The sequence below is a fragment of the Sturnus vulgaris genome, chromosome 3, assembly GCF_052056855.1.
Source record: "Sturnus vulgaris isolate bStuVul1 chromosome 3, bStuVul1.hap1, whole genome shotgun sequence".
NCBI lineage: Eukaryota > Metazoa > Chordata > Aves > Passeriformes > Sturnidae > Sturnus > Sturnus vulgaris.
Window position 1 is genome coordinate 51,427,123 of NC_142245.1, and position 12,179 is coordinate 51,439,301.

Genomic DNA, 12,179 nt, shown 5'->3' on the forward strand with positions numbered 1-12,179 from the left:
CTTGCTTGCTCACATCTTCCTTCAGTTTTGCTTTCATCTGCTATAACTGCAGAGCAAAGATAAAGGAGAAGGAGGCATGTATGCCATTTTCTTATGGATGCATAAGTGCATCAATGAAAAAACAGAAGAGGTGCAAACTCTTGTACAGTTGTCAGTTTTCCACCCCAAGCAGGCAGCAGTTCATGCAAAGAAATTAATTCAGCAGAACTGTTTTATAGGCATGCCATTACTCTGCCCCTTATAGAAAATATTAAATGTTATTTGAAATAACTCCTTCTGTAACTTTGTTAGATATTGGGTGCCAGCTGTCAAGCTGATGCAGTATAATTGATTCTTACTATATTGGAAAAGGGAGGAGGGAAATGGCTAGAGGTGTTAGAGGGGAAAATAATGCAGCATTTGAGAGACCAAGACAAATTAAATCTCTTTATTAAGCTTATTAACATACTGGACAAAATCCACAGTCCTAGTGACACCCATATATTTTAGATGGCTCAAGACAGCCATCATGTTACTACTTAATTTGTAGCACAATCAAGTCGAATTATGTATTATGTTGTGCCAAAGGATTGATGATTTGATTAATGTTACAGGGTTTTTTTAAGTCTCAGGAAATACTTGGAATTTTGAGCCTTTAATAAGTGTTTAAGATTGCCTGATCCTTGCTCTCCTTTATGACTGCTCTACTGTAAAACCCTGTAAGTTTTAATACACAAATGACTCGTAAGACAAGTTGGGGGGGTCTGCCTTTCATAAAGCTAAAGAGCGAGTTTCATTATAAGAATATTTGTCTCTGTGTGCGTTGACTCATTTATTTTTACATTAGGGAAATTCATATATACTAAATAGTGTACACATTTAGGAAGACAGACACTGACCTGAGCTTATAAACTAACTTTAATTCAAGCTTTTCAAGCATATAAGTAAATTCTCTAGATATGGACTAACTGATATTAACAGAATTACTCATTCAAGTACCACGTGCATTGAAACATTTTACTGACTAAACTGTCAGCTGAAACCTGACATGCCCAGAAACCACTGACAAACACAGCAGTGAATAAAAGGGTAAGAATGTGGAGTGTACACAGAGGCCAGGGAAATTCATAAATATTTAAGACCTTTACGTGAGGGTTTAAATTGCTTTTATGTTTCTTTCCTCTCTGACTAAAAAAAAAAAAAAAAAAAAAAAAAAAAGCTAAACAAAAAAAAAGGAAGCGTGAAAATCACCCGAGTTATAAAACGACCCAGGATAATTTGCTTAGGAAATGCCTCACTCTGACAGTGCCCAAGCAGATAGTACCCACTGACATCTGTGACAGCAGAACTGGGGCTGAATTCACCAGACTCCAAAAACAAACAGGGAAGCAAAGGTAGCACGGCCTTGTGCCCAGCTCATGTACATCCAGAACCCCCCTTAGTCGATAAGAAATACTGCAAATGCTGTAACTACTGATTACTAGTACTTCCAGATGAAGCAGCAGATTAAACAGGTGAACAGCAGGAATCACAGAAAAGGAGCTGTGTGGAACTTCAGTGTGTTTTCTAGAAGTCCAGCAGTACAGGCACCTCTCATTATTGTAATTAAGTATTCTGATGAGATTCAAAGCTCCGAAGAACTTGGGATGGAAGACAAATATCTTTGTCTCAAGCTTGTTTAGTTCTTGAGCTATGAAAGTGGATGCAGACCTCTGAGGCACTCTCCCATAGAAACAACACAAGCAGTGGTTATTTCATAATCCAGAACTTCTCCTGAACAGTGAGTAAAAGCCAGCTTGTTTTCTAGCAAACTTCAGTCTGCCACTTCAATTTTATTTTTCAATTGGAAAAATAAAATTCCCTGTCTTCTTGCTCATATGCTGTAAGCTCTGCAGAACAGTAGGAACTTAGCTTGATAAACTAAGATGCCAAGTACCTTGGGGAAACAGCCATGTTCCAAAAGCTCAGATACATCCTTTAAAGAATACCAGCACTTTCTGGGCCAACTCAATAAGAAACACTTGTATTTAAGAGGTCAAGAAGGCCTATGGCAAAAGCAGAGTTATTTACATTGGCACACAAACCGCTAATCAATGAGTTTCTTACGCTGAAGCCAGTTGCTATGACTTCCTGCATACAGAGGGTGATTTAGCACTGTTCTGCTCAGAGACTTCTACATATTTTCCAAGTTGCTTTGCAGTTCCTGAGAGCTGAACCTTATTACCTGTGAAACAGGATGCTGATTACCCTGGCTGTTACACAGCAGGCAGAAGAACTGACTCTCTGTCAGAAGTATTTACCAAAAACGTGAGCCATTTCAAAGCTAGGTGTCTCTTCAGACCTGCTGTCTCCTTATGGAGTGCCATAAATATTTATGGAGGTCTTTGTTGTAAAGGCCTCCAAGATCAGGCACAAAGACCAGCCTTGTACATTAAGGCTGCATTTCTAAAGCTTACTCTTACTAGTCTAGAAGGGCTGAGAATCCTTGTAAAGCTGGGAACTGTCCCTTCCTAGACCACTTTAAGTCTAGGAGCCTCGAAGTAGCCAAAAATAGTCTTGATACAAAAATAGATTAGAAGCAGGCCTAGTTCTGCAGGCTCACCCACTCCAAACAATACTTGCCTTCATAAAACTAGGAAAAAAAACCCTGCAAAACACTGAAAAATTAAGTGATCAGAAACTTGCATATATTTAAAAGAAAAAGAAAAAAAACACCTTATTCAGCTTCATGCTTGCCTAAGATAAATATTTCCCCCTGCAGCTCCTCACGGAGGGAGCCAGAGAGTTCTCTAAGAATTCACAGTGACTCTTGGCTCACTATAAAGTCATCTGAGTTGTTTTGGACATCTGTTCAGATGAAGAGACTGGAAAATCAATTGAAAAATTAAATGACCATTCACAGTTTAAATAACCAAAGCAAGAGGTTACACTAGAAACAGTACTGGCCACAGCATGCTTTAATAAGGGGAAGGAAAAACCAAAATGACAGTAAATAAATAAACAAATTCTTTCTTTCCCTCTATTTTTTTTAGAGGCGCACAAAAACACACTGTAGCCAAAACCCAAACCAGACTGAACTAAGCATATCATTGCAATTTTTGCCTAAAATAAGCTGAATCCCACAAGATTGAGTTTTCGTTCCTATTGATAGCATGGTGTTTTTAAGTTACTTTTTGGAAGGAAAAAGAATCCTCCATCTGTGCAAAAACGCCCTGCAGACATAGCAACAAGTCTGTGTATGGAACAGTTATTATTAGAACAGAGCAAATGACTATTTAAAAAAATGTAAGTTTTCTGGACTTTTTTTTTTAATTACACTACAAGGATAGTGGAAAGTTGCAGGATGACAAATATAGATAAATCCTCAGGAAAAGGAAAAGAGCGACTAAGATGAAGAATAGATTGCAAGAAGTTACAGCTGTGATAGAATATCACTGTCACTCCAAGGTCCACAGAAGCAGCATAATACAAAATTCATTCAATTATTCCTTTAATTTCAAAACAAAAAAAGTGAAAAAACTTACCTTACCCCCCTAATAGAAGCGGCACAGAAGTTCCACTCATGAATACCTTTCTGTAACACACAGTAATAAATAAATAAACAAACAAACAAATTAATAAATAAAATATTCCTCCTTATGAATGAAGGACCAGTAGGCATATCTTCTAAAATGAAGCTCATGAGATGGAAGGGGAAACACTCAAATGACAACAATCTATTATCTGTTAACACATTTTTCAAGGCTTTTTTTTTTTTTTTCACCTGAAACCAAAGCAATATAAGTTCTACATAAAAGTTTTGTGTTATTTATTCGCTGTTTAAACTGCAAACACAATTTACTGTTTTAGAAAACATTCAAAAGAGCAGATCAGGCCAGTATAGCCTTGTTTGGATACTGAACTTGGGATCACATGTGATACTCGGGAAAGGAGAGGGAAAAATATTCCACTTCTGAGAATAAGGAGAGCTTGCTCTGCACACTCAATCCCCTACTGTGGGGGAAGGTCAGGTCAAGAGAGCCAGGAGTAGAAATGCAGGAGAGCAAATTAGGAAATTCTTGAAAAGTAGGAAGAATTACTCAAATATGAAGGCAAAGTGTCCAAATAAACAGAAAGGAGATTTCACTAGGAATCCAGAAGAGACTGAGAAGAATGCATCAAAACCCCTAAGAGCTGCAGGAGTGAAAACATGGCTGGGAGAAAAAAGCCACCCCATGAAAACACAAAGGGCCAGGCCTCATCTATTTTCAGATCTTTTAAATTTACTGTCACATTCAGCAGAACTGAGTTCTCTGTAGACAGTTATATTGCCCTGTGTTTATGTTCTACTAAAACTTTACTGTAGCAAACAGAAGCCTTTTGTATCTTCTAAAGAAAACATTCTCCTTTCAGGAGAAGGTGGAACTACACCACCTCACAGCCCTGGCAACATTGGGATCCCATCACAGTGAGCCACATATTTGAAGAACCTTTGTTTTCCGCAGCTGAATTTAATTTGGCATTTTAGTGATCTGAGTAAGGGCATACTGTCAAATAAAAACATAATCAAATGTATTCCGAAAAAAGACTTGAAAATGTGTAACTTCGAAAATGAATAGTGAAATATACAGAAGTCAGAACAGATAGACCACTGAAATAGTTACACAATGTGCAGAAAATGACAGTGGAAATTACTCTCCCAGCTATAACAGCTTTCTATGAGGATTCCTACATCAATTTTTTCCTCCTCTGTAATTCTTCCCTTCCTGCTCAAATCACATTAAATGTTGGGATGCTAATATGAAATGACTAACACAATGGACCAAAAATACAAGCAAACATCTTTCTTGATACACAAATTTCATAACTATTATAAGTGTAAAGTGCAAAGCAGTAACTTCAATATCTCTTCAATGTTAAATGAGATAAGGGTTTCTTTCATGGGGTAAAGGAACTAAAGAGTAGCCCAATATTAGGAAAATCTGGATTTGCATCTTGAAGTGGAAGTACTAACTGATGCTAGTTATGGCATGTTTGTGAAGCTGCTATTTGAGTTGCCTGGCTCTCCCAAATGAAGGAAGATCAACTCAATCCCTATGTTAATGAGGAGGGGTTTCTGCACAGTCTTTTACAACTCCCTTCATATACAAAATCTGCTAGTTTCCAATTTTCCATGCTTATAAACTCTCTTCAGACCGTAGCTATTGGTGCTTGTCCAATTCCCAGTACCGGGAATAATTTAAAATCCAAATAAGTTAAAATATATATACTGAGAGGCAGAAATGCTCAAGAAACGTAACAAGAAGCATTAGTATTGTTTTTTTACCTGTCATCTACGTGCAACTAATCTCTTAAATCTTAGTTACCACACGAAGTTCTCAAGCAATAAAATAACATAAAAAGTTATGTCCCTTCATGATCTTGCCAAGTTTTGAATACATTGGAGTAAATATATCAGGCATGCTATCCAAATTCAGCATCTGTTCTTCGGCTAGGCAAAAAAATCATCAACTACCCAAAACAAAACTCAAAATGGATTCAGAAGCCAAAGCAAAACAGAGACAGGCTGTTCTATTTCAAACTACAAACAGCACTGCTGCATTCCTCTAACCCCATGCGGGAAGGGCTGCTAAAATTAGGAAACTGCAAGGCAAAGGTAATGTGCATTCCACAAAATAAAATGCTGTCTGACTTTTCTTGGCATTTGTTTATCTTAAAGTCAGTAATATTAAAGAAATAAATGTTAAAATATGTTGCTAAAAAGCAATAGAAAAGAAAGAGGCTACATTATTTATCCTGGTATTGACTGTCATTTGTCTAATACAAAAGTGCCAGCTGCAGGCTCCACTGAGCTTCAGTTTGGATTTGAAATGGATATTCAGCTTCTTTGTGCATGAAAGGAAGTTCACACACTTTGTAACTCACAAATCTTATTCTTGGAGCACTGACTGAACTCTGGAAAACAAGCAGAACCATTAATTTATGTTCCAAAATGAACTGAAATCTGAAACACAAATTGCTAAAGCTCTGACAGACCTATGGTTGGTAGACTGAACTTGGATAGATGAAGAAGTTTCCAAACCCAGTTGTCTAACATATCCTTGCAGTAGAGATAAATGGTCTTTGCTTGTTAATCAGCCCCAAAAATGCTTGTTTTCAGGCTACTAATGACCAAAGTACGGGTATTCCTCTGTGCAGTAGACTGGCAGATAATACATTATTTTCCTTCACAAAATCTATTAGCAAAGACAAATATTATACTATAATTATTCAGCTATATTCAGTTACGTTCAGCTGAAAAGGAAGCTGGTGCCTCCAAATTTTTCTAGTCCCTCTTCTCCAGTGAGATTTCTGATGGATTCTAAGGAGTTTGACAGATTGCAACAGACTATAATTGCACAGTTGAAGGGGTAACTACCAAATTTCCCATTGCATTGTTTCAATGGGTATGATGGCTCACAGGGTACAGAGTATCAATCAGATTTCTGGCTACTCAATAAGCTCACCACAGTAAGGACTTTGGCCAGAGCAAAAGTACAAGGAGTGCACTTAATGTCTAATGCAAATGATTAAGTGTAGGCCAGAAAAATAGGAAAATACTATTCTGCAGAAAATACACACGCCTCACATCAGGAAGGAGAAGGGGAAAATGGAAAGTAGTGTTTAACATGCTGTAAAGAAACACCTATCTTTTGAACACCAACAGACATAGACTAATACATCCAAATCCTTCTCCCAGACAGAGGATAACTGGGCAGTCAAATGACACAACTATGAAAAATGCCATTGCTGAATGTATCAAACAAAATATCCCAGCAGCTAAACAATACATCAGTGCACATTTTGGAATATGAGTGCACACGCTCAAGTAAGGTTAACTCAAACTGGAACATGGGAAGTCATGGCAATGAGGTACCACATGTGGCCAGTACACCAAGCCTACTTGTTTGGCCTAAAAAGAAACCTACATGAAAACTTCACACTATGAGAAATTAGAATTCTCCTAAAAAGTACTGTCAGGTAAACATCAGAGAGAGAAAGGAAACCAATTAATAGGAACACTTTGTCAGCAAAAGAACAAATGTGTATGAGATGTCAACAAATTCAGACTGAAAACTAGAAGATTTAAGGTAACTCCTTTTTTTTTCACCAGCAATATTCCACTCTTTGCTCTTCTAGGATTGCAATGGAATTCTCAAACCACTTTTCAGCATGATTGGTCAACTGGGAAACCTATACTAATATTCAGAAAGATCTTGATCACTTTGTGGGAAACATTATATGAGGAGAATGTCTACAACAGAGGTGAACAGAACTCAACAGTCCAGAAAATTCCTTCTAGTCCTATGCTCCTTCTTACTCTACAGTTAAGCCACTTAACAGAACGGAAAGTACTGTTTGGAGGTGAACTAAATGCACATACAAAAAAGGCCACAAAAGAAAGGGGAAAAAAAAAAAACAAAACCATGTTCAAGTAGTCTGAAAATAGAATAAATTCTAACTACAGAAATATTTTCCAAGCAGGTATTTTAGAATAACAAGCTTAAGTTTGTAGTTCTGACAAATAATTATTTACTGTATGGTAAATTTTTATTTTGCACAAGAATTACATAATTTATTTTTTAAAATTATTCTCAGAGGCTAAGCCTACTTCAAAAAACATCAGACAGAATAAAACACAAATAAACAGAAATTTATTGGTCCAGGCAAACGTTTCAGTTTATTCTCTAAATATGCTATTTCAGCTGCCATTTACATTTTCTCATGAATTCACAACAAAACTTCTAAGCAGTAGAATGTCACTGTATTTTGTGTTCAAAAATGTTTCTCCTTTTGCAGGCTACTAGCAGGAAAGCTGAAGATTAGACTTGCCAGTGTTAGCTTAATAATTGTACCTGGTTCCAACCTAAATGATTCTATGGTTACCTGAAAAAGTGGTCTTCATTGTACTATCCTGCAGGCAAACAAAATGCTGCCATGGAAGAATGTACAGTGCTAGTTCTTACAAATCACAGCATCCTTGGTGTTTTGCCTCCGCTGACTCAGTCTCCATTTACTCTTCTTATACTCCTTCATTTTCCCTTGCTGACATCCTTCTCTAAGGTTCTATGATATCCTCCCTGTCTTCCCTCTTACCAACATTTTGCTTCCTAAACATTCCAGAATGTAATAACCATTCTAGGTTTTCCTCTTCACTTCCATCTCTGGATTTTCTAAGTTCCTTTCCAAATATGTCTGGCTATCTCATACCTTGACATATAGACTTATCAAAATTTCCAATTTCTAGAGCATCCATCTGTCCTTCTGCCAAATACTCCTTTGGCATTTGATTGATTCTGCTCCCATTTTAACATACCAGTCTCTATTCCTTTCATATTAAAGGAGTATTTATCACAGCTGACATGTAAAACTGCAAGGGCAGGAAGAAGATAGTTCTGTAAGTGTAAGTAATTTTATGTTACATTATTGGTATGATGACAGTAAATTGTAAATTACTTATGAAATCTTAGGCAACAGATTTGTTATACATTATACAATGGCTTAAAACAACCTGAAGGAAAATGCAAGTTATTTTGAAAAATGATGGGAAACAAAAGATCCATTGAAAATCAGGACAATATTAAGCATAGCAGTACATCATCTTCCTGTGTGTTACTAAACTACTTTTCTACTTTCCAGAATCATAATTAGACACAAGTGGTCACATGCTACATGCCTTATGTACTATGCATACTTTTAAATTTTGAAAAAAGTTACAACTAAAAACATACCTTGTCATCAGGAAGCACATGCCAGATGGATACTGTCTTCTCCTCGGCTTCACTGTTGATGGAGAGATATGAGGGCTGATAGATTTTTGTTGGTTCTAATATTAAAACCTGGCAGAAAAAATAATTTTTAATAGTAAGTGCAAAACTGATATTGAAATCTGTTAAAACTATTTCTCTAGTCATACCATAGCATGAAAACCAGGCAAATAATGAAAAGCAAAGTTTTAGGTGCTGGGCTAGTTTATTGTGGCTGATAGTAACTTAAGATTAAGAAAGAAAAAAAGCCAACTTTAGCTTTTTACATAAGACTGTTATATGTCTATTGGTAGCATGTATTAATTTTGCAAATTATTATTTTGAAAAATGTCATGTTTTGAAATCGTTCTGCCACAATTCAGTCTCCTACAATGCCACTCTATAATGTCTATCTCCCATGTGGAGAAGACCTTTATCGTGTTTTGATAGAAGCATATTTGGATGAAGCAGAGAAGCAGATTAACCTAGAGCTAAACTGAACAGCTTTTGATTTAGACCACTTTGAACTTTATTCATCAGATCAGATTATTTCCTCAACAGTAACAAGTACCACTACAAGAGGCTGACAGCTAAAGAGTATAGACAGTTTTGAGGAGTAAGTGAAACTAAAATTAGAAGCATCATTTAAAAGAGATGAGATGCAACAATTGTTGACTAGAGCAAGTTGGTCTTACATCTATTTAAAAAGTATATAAACATCAACATAGAAAGTCTTGGAGAGAGCCATGGCTTAGAGTGAAATCTAAGCCATGTCTCCTCCTTCCGAGTTGATAAGCACAGAGATACACTGGAAGCAGTGCAGGGCTAAATTCTGAAAAGTACCTACACATTTAACTCTGTAAATGATAAGCAGTGAGAATTAAAATGTGTTGCTTGGCATCTCCAGACACTTATAATTTGCAAAATTAAGCCATTTCATAAAGTGTTGTCTTTATCATTTAACAAGTTGTCCATGCACTGTGTCATTTCTTTCTCTAAAGGCATAAGCGATGACACTGATGCTACCAGAAAAGAGAGTAACTAACAGCTAAGCTAGTGCCCATGGACAGTGGAGCTCTTAAGCTCAGGCTCTCACAATACACAGAACAATTCACAATAAAGAAATATTTTAAAAAGCCTTTACTAGAATAAATAAATTAAGATCTGGGAGACTGAGGGAAAAGAAAGTTGCTAGTTTTCATTTTGTTGACTTGTTGAACTATGTGATTGTCATTCTGAACTGGCACAGATAGAATGTTTGTAATATGAGAAATCCTGTATGTCTGTCTGCAACACCAGAGTAGTCAGGTGACCGAGTTGGAAGGGACCCAGAAGGATGACTGAGTTCATACAGGGATGGCTGCCATGACCTTGTCAGCTCCATGCTCCAACCAACTTCCTGTACAACATCATCAAACCAGGTGAACACTGGGTTTATCTATTGGTTGACGCTATCACAGTGATCAGCTTTGGCTTGCCTCTTAATATTAATAAAAATTCAAACCATTTTATTTGAACAGTTTTATAAGTCAGAGCCTACTTTAAGTATCTAATTAAACTATTCCATCATCTAAAATCTAAAACTATTATGCCTTGTCTTGTACAAAACTCAGAGGATTCAAAATATCTTTTGTTTCCCTGCAAGATTTTCTACCTGTTCTCATCAGAAAAGGAAAACCAGGCTTTTTAGACAGTCTCATGTTGTTTTTACTTTACTGCCTCAAGCTCTTGCTGTTCAACATTGAAGCCTTCCTTACGGTTTGTTATCACATCTACACATGGAAGGCGAAAGAACTGTACAAAACAACCTGTATGCACTTTAACTACCTGGGAAGCAATTGCTATTTAAGACACAAAGCTGTTTTTCTGATGGTTAACCAAAAGGAATACCCAAGACATTGTTCCCGGGACATATACAGTTAGTATGTGCAGAAAACAGACTTTTTTACAATATACTTTCAGGACATGCTACAGTACTGTGGCATCTAATGAAAATTCCCAGCAAAATTTTTGTGGAAGAAATCAGAAATAAACGCATATATACACACTTATAGTGCAATGTTATTGAAATGCATTTTCTAGTAGCTGGAACAATAGATTTCTGACTGTTTGGGTTGATTTTTAACCTCTGAAAAGGCAGAGTCTTAAATGGCAGCAGAGTATACAAAGCCTGCTGAGCTAGAAAAAGACTGAAATTTATTAAGGATCCTTTTTTCAAAACAAGGTATAGTTAATATATAATCACCTAGCATACACTGTAAATGTTTGCTTTAGAAGTATACCCATTGGTAGCAAACAATAAATAGCAAAATTTTATCTTGACTTTTTTCCTCACTACTTTTGTATGGAAGACATTGTGCAATCCTGTTGTATCCACGTGCATTCAATTAAAATCAATCTAAGATGCAGGCAAAATACATTTGTTCTGGACAAACAGTTTATTGTCTGGCCATCAAAAAAGAAGCAGTGCCTTGTGCTCTTTTCCTTTACATCACAATTTGTTATTAAAAAACCCATCCCCCAAAAGTATTACTAAAATAGTCTCCAAAACCCAACAAAACAGCCACCTACTGGAAATCGAACTACAGTCACATCTGTTTTCGTGGCTTCAACAAGAAAGTCCATCCAGAAATCCACGAGTTCCTGTTTGGCTGTATGTTGCTCTGGAGTCAGCTTCTTAAAATGCTGATATATCAAAATAGTCTCTACAATAGACTTCAGGTACCTGTGACCATCCAAACATACACAGACAGTAAATTCAGTAGAGTTTGTAAGCAGTAATATCTCTACCTTTAAACACACTGAGGTATTCACCATTGCAACACCGAGGATGCCAGTAACATTTTGCTTTTCTTGGATTGCTTTTCATAATAACAATTCCCAAACCGAGCCTATATCCAACTTGTTTCAGTAGTGACCTACCTCGAACTAAAACTCAAGTGAAAAGTCCTCTAGTTTAACTTTCTGCACTATTCTATCTTCTATATTGTGTCTGCATAGGCAATTATTTAACACAGATTTCTAAAACATGATGCTTCTGGAACTGATTATCCTACAAACATGGCAACAGCTATGTTAAGCAGTCTACTGGCATTGCTAGGGAAGGACAACAGCAGTGCTAAGTGTTTCCCCTAAATGCAGTTCATCCCTCTCTCTGTTGTTCTACTTTCTCAGGCTGTTTTATGTGGCTTCTTGATAACATTGCATTCTTTTGGCATTTTTGAAAAAAAGGCTGCAAACATATTCTCACGCAATTTTTATAAATACTACAGCAATGAGATATACATGGCAAAAGAGGATTTATCACCACTATCACTTTATCACAGTTCGGCTATTCCTGGAAACTTTTGTTTCACCCTCAGAGGGTCTTTAGTGAACATTTCCATAGCTGTGCAATTTCCAATTATCCTTCTTAGGCCATCAGGATAGCTGGCT

At 36.7% G+C, this 12,179-nt stretch overlaps 1 protein-coding gene across 1 annotated transcript in view; it reads right to left on the reverse strand.

The window, feature by feature from the left end:
• MAP3K5 (mitogen-activated protein kinase kinase kinase 5) overlaps positions 1 to 12,179 on the reverse strand; it is a 97,919-nt gene that overhangs the window by 28,449 nt on the left and 57,291 nt on the right. Inside the window, exons 10-12 of the mRNA XM_014879028.2 lie at positions 11,316 to 11,469; positions 8,730 to 8,837; positions 3,504 to 3,553 (exon numbers count right to left, since the gene is read on the reverse strand). Of these exons, the coding sequence (XP_014734514.2) occupies positions 3,504 to 3,553; positions 8,730 to 8,837; positions 11,316 to 11,469 (312 nt within the window). The remainder of the gene's footprint in view (positions 1 to 3,503; positions 3,554 to 8,729; positions 8,838 to 11,315; positions 11,470 to 12,179) is intronic.